This window comes from Filicampus tigris, chromosome 15, assembly GCF_054856515.1.
Source record: "Filicampus tigris isolate MCC_2025a chromosome 15, RoL_Ftig_1.0, whole genome shotgun sequence".
Classification (NCBI taxonomy): Eukaryota; Metazoa; Chordata; class Actinopteri; order Syngnathiformes; family Syngnathidae; genus Filicampus; species Filicampus tigris.
In genome coordinates this window covers 4,470,827-4,491,550 of record NC_141231.1, presented here as the reverse complement: position 1 = coordinate 4,491,550, position 20,724 = coordinate 4,470,827, and the positions used below count along the sequence as shown (strand labels likewise).

The following is a 20,724-nucleotide window of genomic DNA, read 5'->3' as shown; positions in this document are numbered from 1 at the left end:
CTACAGCTGGATCTGTCTGCACCCCATAGTTAAGAAAGCATTTGAGCTTGGACATGTGTTAATTACTGCGATTGTTGTGACCCCCGTGGTGCTAATTTACTCTCCATCTCTCTCTCTCTCTCTAATTTTAATTCTCTCTCCAACTTCTTGGCCAAATATCGTAGTGCCGGTCAGGCTGATGACTAATATCCCGTGATCTCTTTTATTGAGGAACAATATTTAAAATTAAAACACCATTCATCAAATATGATGAATATTTTACGATAATTATGTGTTCTTTACCACACTGTTAATGACTCACTCAATCCTCAGAAACTACAGATCAGGAATCAATTCACAACTGAGCACTGTGCTGGACTTGGTCTAAAACATGTCCAGCTGGTGTGCAGTTAACCTAATGTAGGACTTGTAAATTTGCTATTGACTCATGACCAGTAAAATGTGTACACCTGCTTCTTGCCCAAATTCAGCTGAGATATACTACACCTCACCTACTACCCGAATGGGGACAAGCAGTATAGTAAATGGATAGATGGATGGATGGACTCGTGACCAAGCCTGACAGGCTCAGACACACCTCATACATCAAGTTGTACACTGCTTATCCTACACAGGTCATGGTTGCAGACATGGGCAAAAGGCAGACTAACTCCTTGACCTGTTACCAGTCAATGATGAGCAATTTTAAATAGGGATTGATGGGGAACCCAAACCCAACAAGATGAACATCAGCTGTGTGAACTATTATAGGTCTAATACAGTAGCTCTTAAAGCAGCACCGGGCAAGAATTCAACCTTAATAATTTTTTTCACTATTCTTTTTATGAAACATTGACTTACAAGCAGTTGAAAGGGACTTTTGTCATGTATCGTTTTTACTGGCATTAAGCAACTTTGAGGCGGATGGAAGCAACCCTGGCACACAAAAAAATACAAATGTCCTGAATTGCTTGATGGCATACTCAATTCCTCCTTTCGCTATAAGGACATAAGTTGATTCTAACGTCTACACGCTATTACTGGTGTCATGTCACAAAAAAAACAAAAGGATAGTTTAAACGAAATGAGATTCATTACCTCATTGCTATTCGTCTTTCACACAGCCACTGGAAATAGAAATGTAATTCAGTCCAACTTGCAGGAGAGCGAGAGCTAAGGATTTCACGACATTATGCGCTGGCGCGCATGGGAAACGTGGTTGACTTTTGTCAAAACACTACCGCTTTTGTCCACATGGACAATAATAAATAATCAACAAAAACTGACTTATGACACAGTGTTGCTTTAACAGATGACCAGGGAAACTACATCAATTACCTTGTCAAAGCATATTTACAGTTTGCTTTGCCTGATTTTGCAAGTAATAAACACCAAACAAACAGTACACAAAGGACGTCAGAATAGAATTGGTTTTAATCTCAAATGTGCAATATGGACACATTATTTTGGAAAATACAACAGTTCAGCACAAGGCAATAAAGGATGGCTGCAGACTTTTCCCATCTGTCCTAGACTTCCCAGCATGGCCGGTAGACTCGTCCCACCATGCATCTCATGGTGTCCCGCCTCAGGATGGGGATGCTCAGGTCCTGGCCGCTGTTTCTACGTTCGGTGACCTGGCTGTTGTCATCAGCTCGCCGCTTGTAGAGGGGCAGTCCGTTGTGCAGCATTCGCAGGTCTCGCCAAAGACTCGGATCGGCGACAACGATGACCCTCTGCCCTTTTGTTTTGCCATCGCCGATGGCATCCGCCTCGCCGCGGTTGTTTTCTGTCACCTCCTCGCTCAGCAAGGAGGTGAATGCATCACGTTCCAAGGAGCTGTCTTCAGCCAGGTCCACGGGCGACGCACAAGAAGAGTGCAGCAAGAGTGCTGCGGCAAAGATGAGGCACATGAGGGATTGGCTCATGGTGAAGATCTTTTTGAAGACTGCTTGACTCCAGGGACGAATTGCTCCGCAGATGTCTCCGTTTCTTGTTGTGACTCAAAAATCCTGGGATGTTCTTTTATACCATTTGGGATACATACGGTTGTCCACGTTGGCTTTTGTCCTGAACGTCGTCATAGGTTCTCCCGTTGTGCTCAGAAAATTAGCTGAAAGTATTAAAACAGGGCTGAGTAGAACTACCGCACTGTTCAAGTGTGTTGTCTTCACACAAGTTCATTAAAGTCATGCAGTGGATGACTTTGGAGCATTGATAACGAAACAGCGGGAATTCTTTGAGCAGCTAAAAGCAAGACGACTTTAATCCAAAATGACTGACCTTTAAAATAATGGAGTTGGATTAACCGCCCATAGGCGCATTGTGGTTTCATACTCTGTGATGAAGGCCAACCACTTCTACTCATTGTTCACTATTATTTTTAAAGCAATGACCAAACAGGATTAATGGGAGATGCTGCTAAATGACTGTTGAAGTGTTTGTCTGTCAGGAAGGCAGGTTCTTTTCAACGTGGCAGGGACAAAGTGAAGTTTGAAGAGAATCCTAAACGAGAATATTGTGATAAATCTGCCAGCGTGGCTCTCTTCCATCAATCGTGCCTGCCAGATGGTGCCTCGGAGCTACACGCACCTGCACATGCATACGATCCAAAGGAAACTGCAATGTCATTTCGCAAGTGAGATCAGTGTTTAAAACCGTGTTTTTAAAATGCTTGATGGGTAATGATCAAAGACTGACCTGTGATGTCTAGAAATAGTTTGATATGTACAGTAATTGCAGCAACACTTATGTATGTAATGTTGTGTTCATGTAAATTATTATTATTTAATTACTTGCGCCAACATATGTAAAATTTGAAGGGGGTGATTAGTAACCAATGTACCACAGCACTTTAGTGTGGAGTGAGGGGTCATCAGGTTTACAGCGGAAAAATATTCAGTTTCACCCCCAAATTTTTTTTTTCGGCATTTTTTTTTCACTTTTATTTATCCACGTCGGGAAATTCAGAACAGATTCTCATTTGCAATGCCAACAGCAAAAGGGGTCAAAATCAAAAATAGTATCTGAGGTCACCTATGTATGCACGATGGAAAGTGACAGGCGAAAAAAATTAAAGGAACAGTCCAGCGAGCATGGCCCAATTTTTCAATCCAAAACTTTCTATGCATTTTCCGATCCGGAAAAATAATACTTGCTTGAATTTTCAATATTATCAGTTAGTTTTGGATAAATCTGTAAATAACTAACTACTTTCAAAACGCACCTTTCTGCTCAGCCATACACCTACAAGGCCCTCCCTCTTCCCCATGTTTTGTTGAGAGTCAGCGGAGGAACCGGACCCAATTTGACCATTCAAAATCATTGTACATACATTGCTAATAATGTCAAAAATGGCAAATAATCGGCATCATAATGTATGTGGATACCTCCACTTACACTCACTTCAACTTCTAAAAATATCACAAGGATTAGTCTCACCATGAATGAGGAAATGAGGAGCTTACATGCAGTTTCTCTCACGCCGGATCTGTTTTCTTTGATAAATCCCACAGATATGAAGACAACGTGTTCCGAGAGGCTTTTCGTAAGCTGAATTGTTCGTAGGTCATCATATCTAAATTTTCAATCTATAGGGGCTATCTTGACTTAGTTTTTCCCAAGGACACCTCCAGCCACTCCCGCCACAACATACTGTACAACTTGTACAGGTGTACATTTGAGAACTTTTTTTTAATTTATATGTTCTTTGGCTCATTAAAGATTGGGAAACACTCTTCTAAGAACTATTAATTGGTGTAGGAATATAAACCCAAAAATACTGACGGAAGAAAATGCAAATATCAAATTTTGTAAACAATCAAAAGCAAGGAGTACAGCAACAACAGAACACGAAACAGGTGGAACTAATAAGCGGCACAGTGACAGACACAATAAAGCTTAACACAATTACAATCATAAATACTGAGCCAAAATCGTCCAACGGAGGCTGCGGCACATCTAGCCTGTTTTACAGTAGACGTCCGCCTCCTCCAACACACCTGATTCAAATGATCAGGATCATTCTTAGGCTTCTCATAGCTTGCTGATGAGCTGATCTATCGATCGATCAATCTAATGTAATCCAATATAAAAGCTGTACAAAAATATGCTCACAATGAGAATGATGTTCGGTTTTGATTGATACTAAATAGTTTCTCCCAAAATTGTTACTTATCGTTGGGAAAAAAAATAACTGAATCAAATTACAAGGTCATGGTAGTTTAACCTAATTTCAATTCAATAAGCTACAAAGACAAGATATTTAATGTTCAAACTGATACATTTAATTGCTTTTTGCAATAAATAGATAAATAAATCAATAAATAAATAGTCATCTTTCCTCTGAACAAGACCCAATAAGTATTTGGGACGTGAGGTTTTTAATTGTTTAAGCTTTGTACATGGAATTCTTTCCCATTCTTGCTTGGTGTACAGCTTGAGTTGCTCAAAAGTCCGGGTCTCCGTTGTCATATTTTGTGCTTCATAATGTGACACACATTTTCAATAGGAGACAGGTCTAGACACCTGGAAGGCCTGTCTAGTATTCATATTTGTTTACTACAAAATCACACTGTTGTAACACGTGCAGAATGTAGCTTGGCATTGTCTTGCTGAAAAAAAGCTAGAAAAAGTTGTTGCTGGCAGCATATGTTGCCCAAAAACCTGTATGTACCTTTCAGCGCTAATGGTGACTTCACAGATGCATGTGCAAGTTATCCATGCCATGGGCTTTAACACCGCCCCCCATACTATCACAGATGTTGGCTTTTGAACATTGCTCTAAGAACCATACTTTCCCTATTTGGCTTAGAGGACACGTCTATGATTTCCAAAAAATAAGCCGAAATGTGGACTCGTCAGACCACAGCCCACTTTCCCACCTTGCATCAGTTCATCTCAGATGTGCTTGGGCCCAGAGAAGCCAGCGAGGTTTCTGGATGTTGTTGAGATATGGCTTTGGCATTGCATGGTCATCATCATTTGATGATGTTACGGCGCGTGGATGATGAAATCCCTAAATTCCTTGCAACTGTACGTTGAGAAAAATCATTCTTAAACTGTTGGACTATTTGCTCACACAGTTGTTCACTTGGTAGACAAGGATTTGGAAATCACTGTCTTCTGGTTTTATTTATATTTTACATAACATCCCAACTTCATTAGAATTGGTGTTTGTAACTAAAAACAGCTGTGTTTGGAAAAGAGGGAACCAGAGGTTTTCATCAAGGCAACAATTTCTTGATTAGCCTTGCAGCCTCGCTCTACTGGGATTGTAACAATGGATGAAGATTGTCTCGATCAATAATTGGATGTAATTAGAGTCCGACTAGTAGGTCAAATGACAGGAGTGATTTGTACTTTGAGTTTTTTTCAGCTAATTTGTTGATTTTACCGTAGAAGACAAAGTTATTTTGTTGAGCTGCCTGTCTTCCTCTGTGGCTGCCTGGAAGAATAGAGCAACAATATTCACAAGAGAGGAGATGACTTCTGTCATTTTTAATTGGGGCTGTCATGCACAAAACATTGTTCTTTTTTCATTTCATGTTGTTAATACGCCTGATGAAAAGTTATGTTCAATGACCAAAATAGTACCGGGAGGTACATGGGCACAATCTAATGAGAGTCAATACAAGAGTTCATCAAAATTCTGCCAAGTGTTAGTTTAACATGTTTATTGATGTGGTCGTGGTTTGCCGTGGTGCACAACGATTCTAATGAAGTCAGAATTTTTGTTATACAGCTCGAGTATTGGCTCTCTTTAGATTGTGTGCACAAGTTTGAACTGAATTTGGATTATACCGACGGGCTCAAATAACATACATACACCACCACTCGTATTTGGTTGAAGGTCTTTAACTTATTGTGCATGTTTTGGTAACGCGATGCTGATGATAGCGGAGTAGGCAACCAGCAGAACTGAAAACCAGAAAGCAAGGTAGGTAATGAGAACCTAGAATATTTGACTGCGAGGAAGCCGGGTCAATATACAGTACGAGGTGCTGCCTAAACCATACCTCAAACTGACCTAATGGCATGTTATTGCAAAAATCATACCTCTTGACAAGGAAAGCTGAAACAAAATATATAAAGCAAGTTCCAATTTAGTCCGTGCTCCTCTGCAGCTTGAACAACCGGGGGGAATTCTAGTGAGAGATAACTAAAATAAACTGAAAGAGAAAGGGGGAGAAAAGAAAGACATTGGTACTTGCTAGACCTGAAGAGCACCCTGGAATGTTGAGCCAACAAATGATGGAAAATAACAGAAGTCCTAAGAGTGCCAAAATGAAAGCCAAACACTGCTCTCAGCAATTATCTGAGGCTCATGCCGGTAATGGGAGCTGGTGTGAGCTGGTACAAGGTCAGGAAAAAGATGAAAGCCAGGAGGGGAAAGATGACCATGGCTCCGTTGCTATGGAAGAATAGATTTAATGAAGGAAACTAAAAATAACCATGGTGGTTCCGAAAGAAAGAAAGAAAGAAAGAAAGAAAGAAAGAAAGAAAGAAAGAAAGAAAGAAAGAAAGAAAGAAAGAAAGAAAGAAAGAAAGAAAGAAAGAAAGAAAGAAAGAAAAGAGTTTCAGTGTTGCTAGTGCTCAAAGTGAAGGATAATCTGCACTTATTGATCATGCAATAAGAAAACATACAGTTTTCCCAGCATTTACTTTCCTAAAGTCACAGGAGCATAATAATAATATTTTGATTGTGGTATCTACTTAATACAAGCAAATATGTGCTATTTCGTGGAGCCATTAGAATGTCATGGTAGGTCTAAAATAATCCACCATGGGAAGTCTCTGAATCACTCTTCCTTTCTACTGTCTAACAGTAAGGGACTGCATGGTTCTAAGTCTTTGCCGCCGATGTTCATGTTGCCATAGAGACCAGTTATTGAGCAGATCGCATGCAACCTTGCCCACACAGGCCAGATTAAGCATACTGACATCTGGGTAGACCTATAAGTAAATGGTTAGGAAGAAATAACTGCCTCTTTTTTGTTTCAATAACTTAGATAAGATGTTCGTTCACAAAAATCCAAAAGAGAAAATAATACAGCAGAAGGATTGCTACATGGGATGTACGTCCATCAGATACTTTATTAGGTACAGCAGCACCTAAGAATACATCTTTTTAAAAATAGATGGGAGAGCTGTATGGAAATGTTTCTTTTTAAAAAGGTAATACTTTCAGAACGTTAACAAAATGTTAGTGGTAGTTTGTGCATGTGTGGAAAATATTGTTGTCTTAAATTTATATTGTTAATTTATGCCTGTGTAGAATTGTACATACAGCAGAAGCAAACACAATTGTAATGCATTATATTCTATCTTTAATGAGTTTGTTGCATTGCTGTCGACTGGAATTTAAACTCCCACACACACAGCCTACAAAATGCCTGCCCGCTCTGAACACCTGGAAACCGACTGTATTAGCAAAAGCGTTTAGCCCAGTGAAACACAGTTTGATAGTTTGGAGGGTTGTGACTGGGCTTTCATGCTGAGCTGGCAGCCTGTTCCAGACATACTGGCTGCCTGACAGTTAAAACTCTGTTGCAGAGTCTCAGCAACAAGCTCTGTGGTTTTCATTTGGTCTCAGATCCACTGTAACAAGACCAGGGTGTTATATTTAGCTGGGTCTGCATCACTTTCAATAAAGACAAAGGGGTTGTGATGAGAAATGGATTGGTATATTTGTGGCATGAATACATAATCATGGTATATTTGTGGCATGAATACATAATCATGGTATATTTGTGGCATGAATACATAATCACAGTGTTTTATCATTCATATACTGCAAAAATAAGAGTAAAATAATACATCCTAGAGCCCAATTAAGGAAACGTTCCGGTTGAAAATCTTTATCAATTATGTAGTGGAAATGCAGAGAACAAAATAACAGAATTATCAATGTAAATTATCAATGTAAAAATAAATAATGATCCCACAGGAGTCTGGATTTGGAATCCTACTGAAAATAAAAGTGGAAACAGAGAAAACAGGCTGATCCAACTTAAGTGGAAATTCTTCAGAATGATGAGATGGAGAATTGTCTCCTGAGGGACCCCTCCCCAGACTTGGATTAAAACATCAGTCAGCTCCTGGATAGTCTTCGATGCAACTTGGCGTTGATGTATGGAATGAGACATGATGCCCCACACATGCTCAGTTGGATTCAGGTCTGGGGAACGGTCACGTCATATCATCAATCCCGTCATCATGCAGGAAGCGCCGACAAACTTCAACCACATGAGGCCTGGCATTGTCATGCATGGACAACTTCACCAGCATATGGTCTCACAACAGATCTGAGGGTCTCATCTCATTAACGGCAGTCAAGGTGCCTCTAGTTAGCACAAGTAGAGCTGTGCGGCCTCCCCAAACCATTCCTGACCCATCACCAAACTGGCCTACTGGATGATATTGCAGGCAGCATAACGTTCTCCACAGCGTTTCCAGACTCTGTCACATCAGTCAAGTGTGCTCAGTGTGAACGTGCTCTAATCCGTGAAGAACGTAGGGCGGCAATGGCGAAATGACCAATCTTGATATTGACAGGCAAATGCCAATCGTGCTGCACAGTGTTGGGCTGTATACAACTGAGTGTAACCCTGCTATTAAAATGAAGATAGGATTCAATAATTGGATGTAATTAAATGTCTAACAGGTGGTCAAATGACAGGAGCACGATTTTTTGGTTTCCCTTAATTGCACCTCGGGGGCCGAAGCTGTTAGCTAAAGTTTTGCAATCTTCCTCTGCAGACACATGAAGGAATGTGAGGAAGATCATTCACCCTTCATCCTCCGCAGAGAGGAAACCTTTTTTTTTAACTCATTTTTAATTGTGGCTGTCATGTTGAAAACTGTTTTGTACGCTTGATGGCCACAATATTGGTTACATTTGGAGAGTAGTGTCAAATATGAAACCAATTAACTCATTCAATGCCAGTGATTTTCAGACCCTCCTTGACACTGCATGAATTTTTATTTTTTATAAACCTAGCAGGAATGTCTGAATTCTTAAAAGACATACAGTTAAAAATGTATGTCATTGGAAGTGAATGAGTTTCAAGCATAGAATTAGAAAATCTGTACATGGCATTCACATCTGTTGATAGCATGTTGAATCTATGCTTTTTACAGTGATTCAACAAAAAATGTTTTAAAATAATGAAAAAAAATACATCCCAAAAATATTTAGGTAACAGGAAACCCCCATTTCCCACCCCCATTGTTGAAATATCATCAACTATGAATGAGTAACTTACTTTTGGCCTCCCCTTGGCCTGTGGAAGATGTCAATGATGCATCTTCCAGTGGACTGTGTGACTTGTGAAATATTCCAAATAATGAAAAGTGTTAGGGAGGACTGAGTGAAACCCCAGAGACACACAGAGTGTGAATTCAATAGTTATTTTTTTGTTTTTGTTTTGTATAAACATAAAGTGTAGCTGGGAAAATGAGTAGGCCTAATACAAATATGTTGGGGTAACACTGCTAAATAAAGTATTTTATTCAATGGTAAAGTCTAATTTTAGGAAGTAGGGACTGGTAACAAACACACATTTTTGCAGTTTTTAAGATTAGTCTAAATTCTTTATTTTAATTGTATTCATTTTACATGCAATCAGATCATCATGCAAGACATTTTGCTTATATTAAAGTTAATTTAATGCGTTACAAATTTTATTTTTGGGGACACAAATGACACCAGTTGCATGGAATGGCCCTGACATTGTGCTCATTGAGAGAAGAACAAAAATCGTATTTACTTTTTCACGTTGTTGTTAGAGGTTGGCTTGAATTCCAAACGATGTACGTGCGCATGTTCCCATTGATTTGCTAACGTTGTGGACTAAGTAAGACAAAAATGCAAAATAAGCCAATGATAACAAAAGAAAAATATATACTTTATGCAGCCAGGCTTCACGGTTTAGAAAACGGATGATTGGACAATTCAAATGACGTCACATTCGCCCATAACGTTCTTTATTTTGTCAAAGGTCTGAAGTCCTGTGTGTTTACCGTTGCTATGGAGACACTTCCGTCGTATGGACGCGATTTGTATATATGGTGCCTTTTCGTCGTTTAAATCAGTTCACTGACACCTGTCGCATCTAACTCTTGGTTTGTACGATTTATTGTCCAATTTTTGCTGAAATGGCGGATGGCGCAGTTGCTGTCACCCCAAAGAATGACGCCCCCGAAAAGGTGAGTCTTCGAGTCCTGGCTGGTTCTATGTACAAATCGGAAGAAATATTGAATTGAGCAGAGCTTGTCATTTGTTGGGGGAAACACCACATGATACAATAATTGCAGGAAACGTCGGTATGAGAACATTTACAATGACAGTTTGACAACAACTACTATTACTTTACAATTACGAACAAACATCCGGTCGCGTCTCAATTAAACAAACCTCATTTGAATTTTATGACTACAGTATTATTTTTATGTTCATACTAAAACGTAACGCATTATCATATTCTGATGATTATATGTTATAATAGAGTTTGGGCGACATGCGTTGCTGCATTCACATGCATGAAAAAGTACATGCTTGGTATGACTCGAAAAGTCAAATTAAAAGCTAAGACCCGGTGGGTTTATACAGTGTGGGCTTACATGTAGTATTCCCAAGCTTTTTGAGGCAAAGGACATGTTTTACTTTTAGAAAAAAAAATCTTACAAAATCGCACAAAAACAGGTTCTGCTTATTGGTCCGCCTTCACTATTCGTTGCCAGCAGTGATTGATGAAAAAAGATACACTATTATGAAGTAAATAGGATAATTTCCTGTGGTATGTACCCTTTATGCTAACAGACTGGTAGGGAATACCACTACAATTAATGTTACGTGTTTTACTATAGAAACCGAGTCAATGAGCATAAAAAAATATACACAAAATAAAAATAAAAAAACACCCACCTTTTATTCTCGAATAAAATCAGATTTGGACGAACAAAAATTTAATTTGGATTAACCTTCCTTGGTGATATCATAGGACAGCTTCCTATAACGCATGCTTGCACTCCATATCCTTGTCTCACTTTCTTTACGTTAATTAAGGTTGGTCATTAACAACACTGTAAAATTGTAAATGTGCATTTAATTCAAAAAGTAAATCAAACACCTGAAATTATGTAAAAAAAAAAATCTGAAATCTAAACGACTGCAATTCTACCTCTAATTTGGGATGCAGCGATGGTAAAATAGGACATTGATTTGACTGTCTTTGTTATGGTGCGACTAATTTCTACTCTAATTACAGGACTCCGTTTGCAGCAATTGTTGTTTTAAAGTGCTCTATGAATAAATAAAGTTGAGCCATTCTGTGTGTATAATGAAAACACATCACAAGTTACTGATGATTTAATATAGTGTTTTAATATCTTGTCACTCAAATCATTTTCATCCAAGCAAACAAGGGAGCAAATCCTGAGACATGGACACAAGGGAATCCTCACCATGAACACGGGAGCTAAGATGGAGAGTATTACCACCCTGAAATCAGCATTTGCCCCTCCAAAGACTCCAGGGGTTAGACTACAGGGTATGTGTCGTTCTTTTTTTGGCAGGCCACGCACTCTAAGGGACTGTCCTAATTCAGTCACATGCTTTTGAAGTGTTTTCTACTGTCATTACACTGCCACTCACTTTATTTCTTCATCTGATTCATATCTGCAGGCATCAGGTCTGAGCTTTTGGAAAGAAGAATTGCCCAGATAATAAGGTAGGTATTAATAATACATCTTCAATTTCATTCTAACTGTTACAATGACAATTAAAAAAAAAAAAAAATCTTGCCAAAGCTCTCACCCTTACCGGAACTTTCATTAGGCCTATGATGCCCTTGCAATACAAGGGGCAGATGGCAAAATGTTGCCTTTGCATTGTTTACATAAGTGCAGAACTGCATGGATCTGAGATCTATCTAATATTTTGCCACTTTCATGTAACTAAACAAGGTAAGCATGATGCAATCAATTTGATTTACTTCTTAAAGGGAAGTAAACCCAAACATATATTTTTTTCAAGAATATGTTCTATGCAGGCCCACTATAGTTGAAACATGGCATTCTGATTAACATTGCATTTTTGCAGAGCTGGGACGGACTGTCCCTGACCCTCCGGCCCGGCCGGATGCCCATTTTTGGGGCGGGGGGTCGGGCTGACAAATTTTCAAAAAGGGCTGGACTAAGCATGGCCGGAAGTGGATTTTAGTCCGGCCCACTAATCAGCCCTCATGCGTGTGACGTGCTCGCGAGGCGGCCACATTTAATCTCAGCCTACTCGGTGAAAGGCTTCTTTTTAGGCTTCTTTCTACTCCCGCAACGGCGAGAGCGACAACTGATTCACATGACGACTACTAAGTAGTACTAAGTACTACTGGCGCATTTGTAGCTTGTCCACAGCGGGTTCGAATTGTAAATTAGCCAACTAATAATCTTTAAAAAGCCTCTTCCGTTAGCATCCCTCCCGCGGCGACGTCAATCACGGTACCTTTTTTTTTTTTGACTTCCCCTTTTAGGATGATGATGTCATGTTAACATAGGGACCCCTCTACGTTTTAACCTGAACACGTCGCTTACCCGTTGAAATTGTAAGTGCATGGGTGGTTTCTGTCTATTTAGCATTTGAGTTTGGAGGTATACTGCCATCCACCCACATAGCTCTCTTCCTTTAAGGATGCTCAAACTGGTTCTCGATGGGGTTTAAGTGAGTGGATGATTGTGGTAAAGCCATGCATTTGTATCCCTTCATATCATATCTGTAGCAGCTAAATCTTCAACGATATGTTTTGCAGGACACGTGGTGCGTTGTCTTGGATGAGAATTAATTTACTCCGGAAGGCATGGCTCTTTTTTTTACGATGGCAGGAAATGGGCAGTAAGAAACTCATCTATTTTGCAGAGGTCATTTTAACATCTTCAGGCACCCAATGAACTCAATCCATCAGGACCAGTCAAAGATGCACAGCATTTATCGGTGAATTAAACTGTTAGAAAATGAGCATTCATCAACAAACCTCAATTCCAGTGAAGTTGGTACACTTTGGAAAACAAAAATAAAACAGCAGGATTTGTAATTTTTCCCTCAATTTATATTCAAGTAAATTTATTACAGAGACAATATATTTAGGGCCCTATTTTCATGTCTAGCACAAGTCTAACACGAACTGTGGTTTACTGAGATGCGTATCAGGGGGTGTTTGCGCCGTTGTGGGATGGAACTCTTGGCCAATCATAGCAGATCCCCTCATTTGCAATAAAGTCAGGGCGATCTAAGTGCACACAGTGTTTGAGGGCTTGACATTGCAGAAGCAGAAATAGACATGCTGGGGTCCATGATATTGGCATGCACAAAGAGCATTTATACAGTGGCACTGCAAGATCTCCACTTGCGGATGACGTCGCACATATGACATGGGCAATTAGAGACCACCTTGCACCCTCAACCATGCATCCGTGTGTGTCCTTCATTCTATTAGGATGTGTGTATGAACATTAAAAATGAAAATGTCAATGTTATCTGATTCCCTGAAAAAAGGTTGAAGATGATTAAGTATCAAAATAATGAGATACTTTGTATTATATTGGACATTTTTGACCGGTTTACGTAATCACTGTGACGTATTTTGTATTATATATATAAGCGTTGCCTCATTGATATGCACATACGCTTACGACGTTAATATAATCCAAAATACTGTGGGTTTTGCTCTAATATTTTCAGACTATGATTATCACTTCACATTACTATGACTATGGGTTGGTTGCATTTGCCAGTCACTTCCGCAATAAATGTCTTTTTTCTTCTTTTTTTTCAAAGGAAGAATATGAAACCTGAGATGGTCAGGAGTGATGTCTAAATTATGGCAATACTTGATGATGCTATGTAGCAGTTTTATAGCACAATAGACTATGAAACAAGTCCAAAATGAACAGTGGCATGTTACAGCACAGAACACGTCACAGTGATTACATAAACCAATCAAAAAGTCAGGGAAAGTCATTATTTTGATACTTAATCAGCTTAAACCTTTTTTCAGGGGATCAGATGCCATTGATATTTGCATTTTTAATGTTCACACAGGGCGGCATGGTGGTCGACTGGTTAGCACGTCCGCCTCAGAGGTTGTGGGTTCGATCCCGGCTCTGGCCTCCCTGTGTGGGGTTTGCATGTTCTCCCCGTGCCTGCGTGGGTTTTCTCCGGGTACTCCGCTTTCCTCCCACATTCCAAAAACATGCATGGTAAGTTGATTGGACACTCTAAATTGCCCCTAGGTGTGAATTGTGAGTGTGCATTTTTGTTTGTCTCTGTGTGCCTTGCGATTGGCTGGCAACCAATTCAGGGTGTCCCCCGCCTACTGCCCGAAGACAGCTGGGATAGGCTCCAGCACGCCCCGCGACCCTTGTGAGGATAAGCGGTGTAGATAATGGATGGATGGGTGTTCACACACTGCCTTATATAATGAAGGAAAATGAATTTTGAATTGTGTGTTGTTTTAAAGTGATTTTATTTAAGTAGGCTCTTCTGGGAAGCAAATGATCAAATCTGAGATTGATATCAGTGAACTAAACAGACAGGAGAAACAGCATGCAAACCGGCAAAACTAAAATACAGAGGTTTATTTAAAGTGAAAATCAGAGCTGGGCACGTGACCCTTTTTTTCCCGTCCGGCCACGACCCTCCACCCTTGACCTGGGTATCCTTCCGGCCGCGACCCCCCGGCCATATTCATCAACATTGTCGGCCCCGGCCCCGTTCCGACCCCCGCCCCTCAACAAAAAAAAAAAGGGCATGATGCCCCCGCGGGGGGGATGCTAGCGGAAGAGGTTTATTTAAAGACAATTAGCTGGCTAATTTGCTATTCAAACCCGCTGTGGACACGCTTCAAACGCGCCACTTTCTCACGTACTCACCCAGCTGCGTGTACTTACTTCCATTGCGAGTCCTGGGGTTGGTTTTGTCGTATTGTATAATTATTTAGGTCCAACAGACGACAAGTCTGCAAGCATTCAACAAGTTACTTATATTTTCCACACTTCCCCTCCTTCACACTTCCCAGCCTTCAAAATAAAAGCATGCCAGCAAACCAGTACACAGCAGGTTTGCTACGGCATATTTCCGGAAGTAGGGAAGTGCATGATGTGCCAGTGTCATACTTGAGTGCTGCGCGGAGCTTGAATATACTCCCGGACACAAGTTATTTTGAAAGAAGCCTAAAAAGAAGCATTTCAGGCTGAGATGAAATTTGGCCGCCTCGCGAGCACGTCACGCGCATGAGGGCCGATTAGTGGGCCGGACTAAAATCCACTTCCGGCCATGCTTAGTCCAGCCATTTTTAAAAATTTGTCACCCCCGACCTCTCTGCCCCAAAAATGGGCATCCGGCTGGGCCGGAGGGTCTGACCGGTCCGGCCCAGGGACGGACTGCCCAGCTCTGGTGAAAATCAACCCAAACATTTTTTTTCAAGAATATGTTCCCAGCAGGCCCAGTAGTTGAAACACGGCATTCTGATTAATATCAAATCAAATCAAATCAAATCAAATTTATTGATATAGCACTTTTCATACAAAAAGAATGCAACTCAAAGTGCTGTCCAGTAAAAATGTCCAAAACACAACATAAAAAGGAAGACCCGCTCCTGCCCTCCCTCCCAACAAACCCAAAGATATATATCCGCCTGTACATCAGCATTCGCACCTACACACACACACACACACCCCACGTATACACACAAAGCACAAAACCTGATAAACTTTGTTAAAAAAGACATGACAAGGCACAGAGGAACCATATAAGGAAAGGGTACCCAAGGGGGGCTCGTTCACGCTGAGGTAAATGACAGCCCACGGGCCACAGGGAGTGCCGCCATCACAGAGGCCCCCGGCCACCCGGACCCAAGGAGCCCCTGCGATGACGGCCCCTGCGGGAAGGGCAGCCACCCCTCCAACGCAGAGGGCCCCCCATGAGGAAACTCTGAAGCTAAAAGCTAACAACAACAGTAATATAATTGAAGAACTAAAATCAGTAAAATAAGAGAAGAAGAATACTCAGTCAAAAGAAACGATAAATTACTTAAAATTAGTTAAAAGCCAAACTAAAAAGGTGTGTCTTGTGCTCACTCTTAAAGATATCAATAGTCTCTGCGCACCTGACGTCCTCTGGCAGGCTATTCCAAAGTTGAGAACCAAAATGGCTGAATGCTGCCTCGCCATGCGTTTTGGTCCTCACCCTTGGGATAATTAAAAGGCCGGCGCCAGAGGACCTCAGGACCCGCGAGGGCTGGTGTGATAAAAGCAAATCGGATAAATAATATGGCCCAAGACCATTAAGACATTTATAAAATAATAAAAGTACCTTAAAATCTATCCTGAAACACACAGGTAGCCAATGCAGCGATTTAAAAACTTGTGTAATGTGCTCCCGCCCTCTGGTTCTCATCAGCACCCGAGCTGCTGAATTCTGGAGTAGTTGTAAAGAAAAGATACTCTTTTTGGGGAGGCCAGAGAGCAGGGCGTTACAATAATCTAAACGACAGGAAATAAAAGCATCCATAATATTGTGCTAACAACCAATCACAGCTCCGCTTCAGAAAACAGGTCAGCCGCGATTGGTCGTTACCTGAGCCCTGAGCAGTTGTGATGTCATTTTTAGTTGACAGAAGTGACAAAATGGCCGACCCCCGAGATGGCTAAAAACGGGTGGATTAACTCCTATTAAATGATGTTTTTGCAGAGACAAGATTCATGCAGAACGGAACCCACCGCTTCCCCAAACTGACTTCTCCACCACAACTCAGAGGGATTTTCGAGTGGATGGATTTGTACCCCAAACTACCAAAATCAACCGAGTATGTATCCTGACATACTATTTGAGTGTTACGTACATTATCTTAGTGTGTTCATGGCAGTCACACCACCCCACATTTTTCACTTCTTTCAAGACGCGTTGTATCAAAAAGATGGATTCCTTCTAGATTTGCATATTTAGTGTTAACATGTCATGTCATGTCATCTTCCACGCCGCTTATCCTGTACAGGGTCGCGGGGAGTTGCTGGAGCCTATCCCAGCCGTCAATGGGCGAAGGCAGACTACACCCCGAACTGGTCGCCAGCCAGTCGCAGGGCACACATAGACACTGTCACTGAGCGGGAATCGATCCCACGCTGCCCGCACACAACTCAGGCGTGTGTACCACTACACTATCAGTGGACGTTAGTGTTAACATCAGAGTTGTAAATTCCAGGTCCAGAAAGTAAAAACCTGGCTTGTTTGGAGCTAGTTTAACTGCAGGTTGAGTAGAAGCCCCTGTGGCTAATGCCAAATTGTGCGGGGGTCTTTAATGGGCCTGGATTTGACATCACTGGTTAGCATTTAAGCAACTTTATTTCCTGACCTTCATTGCCAACAAATGAGTCTTTAATTTAACAAACTTGCTTTAATTAACAGATTATACTTTTGGCATGAGCCCATAAGCAAAAACATACAACAATAAACATACCTTTAATTAACAAGACATTGACTTATAATAGTTCTGATAACTTCTAGTAATCAAAAAATCTGACATACAATGGCAGCAGGCAAGCCAAACAATGGAAGCCTATAAAATACTTAAGCACTTAATGTCCTTCAAAAGGGAAGTAATAGTGAAAATGTTATTTCAAGGCTGTCTTCTTCGAAGCATAAGGTGTACAAACTTTGTCATGGGAATTTATCATCATGATCACAGTCCATTTAGAATACCGGTATATGAAGTAATTATATATGAAGAATATATGAAGTAAATTGTATTTTTGACCATCATTGTCCTATGTAGACAGTGATTTATCAATAAATGCAAATGACTGTTTTTCATTATGTTGCTTCTGTTTCCAGTTTCATGATTATAAAACTGAGCAGGCCATCAGCTATTGGAGTGAAAATTACCAGCGGGTACAGGTGGGTCACAATTGTTCCAGGCATAGAGTTAGTTGAAAACATTTTTTATTTTGATTTTTTTTTCTACAAAATAAATACTTTTTTTTTTCTGTGAAAGCTTGTTGTCCTTCCTTTCCCTTACACACAGCACTAATGGTACCATCCAATTTCTGAGAAGTAATAACAGCAGTAGCTCCATGAATGAGATGTGTTAGTGCACCAAGGTCAAAAGAAGGATGATTAGCGACTCTGGCTGAAGATTTCTCCTCCCAATTATTCCTTTTTTTTTTGCAGATTCTGCAGCCTCTATCAATCTGAACATAAGCCACTGTTATTTTTTGTTGCAGGGTGTGAGTGCGGTAGAGTGCCCAAACACACCCTTTAGGAAGTCGGCCCAGTTTTCCACTCCCATTGGTGAGCAGCGGGAAGACATTGACCCCTTCATTTAACAATTGACAATATTAATGTTTTTTTTTAAATAAACTGAACTTGTCCGTGTATGCTTCTGCTGATTTCTCTGCTGACTAGGTATCATTGCTGCTTTTTCTAAACTGCATGTAGAGATTCTGACATATATTTTCTTTTAAAGAGAAAAAGTCAACCCAGACATATTTTTTTCCAGAATATGTTCTATGCAGTCCCACTTGTCTAAACACGGCATTCTGATTAATGCGTTTGTGGAATATGAGAAATCCACCCATTTTTAGCTAACAACCAATCATGGCTCAGCTTCAGAAAACAGGTGAGCCATGATTGGTCGTTATCTGAGCCCCGAGCAACATTGATGTCATCTTAAGTCGACAGAAGTGACAAAATGGCCGCCCCCGGAGATGGCTAAAAGTGGGTGCATTTTGCTGCTTAACTTATATTCCATAAACGCAATATTAATAGGAATTTTGGAATTAATAGGAAGTTTCGTTAGAATCGCTGACGGAGGCCCGTTTGAAATTAGAGGCGGACTGGCTTATAGATGGTTACTATTTGATGAATAACGGATGCCCAATTTTTAGTAAAATGCCCAGCTCTGCTATTACATATGCGCAATTGCCCCTGCATTTTAATGTTATTGTGATTAGTTACTGTATATTTTTAACAGCAAATTAAATTTGAAATCAGAAGACAAGAGTCAAGTATTCAAGAATAAGAATTCAATTCAATTTATGGTAAGGATTTTGATAGCACTTTCACATCTGTAAAACGTGAGGGACAAAATGAAACTTTCATACAAAATTTCTACCAAAATGAAAACAACAAGCCTGTTTAGAAAGAAAAATAAAGTAGACACGTGGCACAAAAAAAGATGTGGTGAACGGGATCTGGCAATTGACACGTGTGTGGTAAACCATACCATTTTTTTTTTAAATTTTTGTGTGTGTAATATTTAAAAAAATCATTTTCAGTCATTGGTTTCAAGGTTAAAGAATAGTTTTTATCACCTCCGTTGGACAGTGGAGTTTGTTTTAAATCAGCTATCTAACCTTTTGTAGAAATTAATTGCTGCAGCAATTTAAGAGCTGGAAAAGAGATGCTGCACACAAAAGCCTCCCACAGCAAGAAAATACCCTGAAATTATCCTTGTACAAGTACCTTGAGAAAACCACTTGAAAGACCTGCACCTCCAGTATATGCAGATTGTGGAACACAGCAATGTCACTGGGAAATCAAACAGGGCTTTACAACTGAATCTCATAATATGTGTTCTGTCAATCACAGGACAATGCCGGGAGATGTTGATCCTTTCTGAGCTTTCAGAAAGGATTAGTGGGCGGTAGCTATGGCGACAAGTAATTTTAGCTTATATATATATCATGCAAATTTTATGTCAGAACCTTACATGACACCAGAAAGCCTTGGAGAGGATTTGTACTTGTCAGTTCGTTTAGATGCCATGTAATATATCAATTCTTTTTTTTTTATTAATTTTTTTTATTTTTCTATTTTTTGCTCAAATTTATTTGTATGTCTTATGTGTCATGTTATTTTGGGGGAGGCAGAAACTAAGAACTAAAGCTGAAACATCTACATCTGAATGTACAATTTTCTAAAGAAATCAATTATGACTAAAATAAATTAAAATAATCCATTTCAGCATCACAATTTTCCCATATTTAACCCTTTTTCACGGATCAAAGATGAACCGTTGCACCACTGTGCACAGGTACGCAAAGGCACGTCATGACTCACATGATGTTATGCATCAGTGATTTATCAAATCAAATCAAATGTTATGTTGCGCATGTGTACCTGCGTACCAGTTATGTGCACCCCTGCCTATATCTATGTTTGAAGCCTGAAATATGGCAAAAGGTCAAAAAGCTCAAGGGCGCGGAATACTTTCGCAAGCCACTGTGTATGCCTTAGCTCAAAGGATGGGACACACTGGATTAGTGTGATGGCAATTCAATTTCAAATGCAGCTAACGTCTGGCTGGAACAGATTAATTCCATTTCCATTCATTTCAATGCGGAACATTGCCTTGGTTTGCAAATGTTTCAGGTTGAGAAAAGGGTCATAAAATAAATTAAATTTGTAACCCGAGGTTCCACTGTAATCGACAGCTATCAGTCTGGAAAGGGTTACAAATCCATTCCTAAAGCTTTTGGAATCCAGCAAACCCTGGCTAGGACCATTGTTCCTAAATGGAGAAAACATGAAACCGTAGTAAACCTTCACATGGGTGGCCAGCCTACAGAAATGACCTCAAGAGTACAGTGACGACTCATCCAGGAGCTCACAAAGGAACCCAGCACAACATGTAAAGAATTGCAGGCCTACTTCGCCTCAGCTAAGGTAAGTGTTCATGAATCAACAAAAAGGAT

General features: G+C 40.2%; 2 protein-coding genes across 2 annotated transcripts; one reads left to right on the top strand and one right to left on the bottom strand.

Annotated features, from left to right (window-relative positions):
* Positions 1 to 1,395: 1,395 nt before the first annotated feature.
* On the bottom strand, positions 1,396 to 1,962 carry pmchl (pro-melanin-concentrating hormone, like). The gene has a single exon (XM_086053604.1). The coding sequence runs from the start codon at positions 1,905 to 1,907 to the stop codon at positions 1,509 to 1,511; it is 399 nt and encodes a 132-aa protein (XP_085909730.1). The 5' UTR covers positions 1,908 to 1,962; the 3' UTR covers positions 1,396 to 1,508.
* Positions 1,963 to 9,988: 8,026 nt separating this feature from the next.
* spag8 (sperm associated antigen 8) lies at positions 9,989 to 18,403 on the top strand. The gene is made up of 6 exons (XM_086053806.1): positions 9,989 to 10,188; positions 11,399 to 11,531; positions 11,666 to 11,711; positions 16,724 to 16,838; positions 17,864 to 17,926; positions 18,253 to 18,403. The coding sequence occupies exons 1-6, from the start codon at positions 10,138 to 10,140 to the stop codon at positions 18,352 to 18,354; spliced, it is 510 nt and encodes a 169-aa protein (XP_085909932.1). The 5' UTR covers positions 9,989 to 10,137; the 3' UTR covers positions 18,355 to 18,403.
* The last annotated feature ends 2,321 nt before the right edge of the window (positions 18,404 to 20,724 follow it).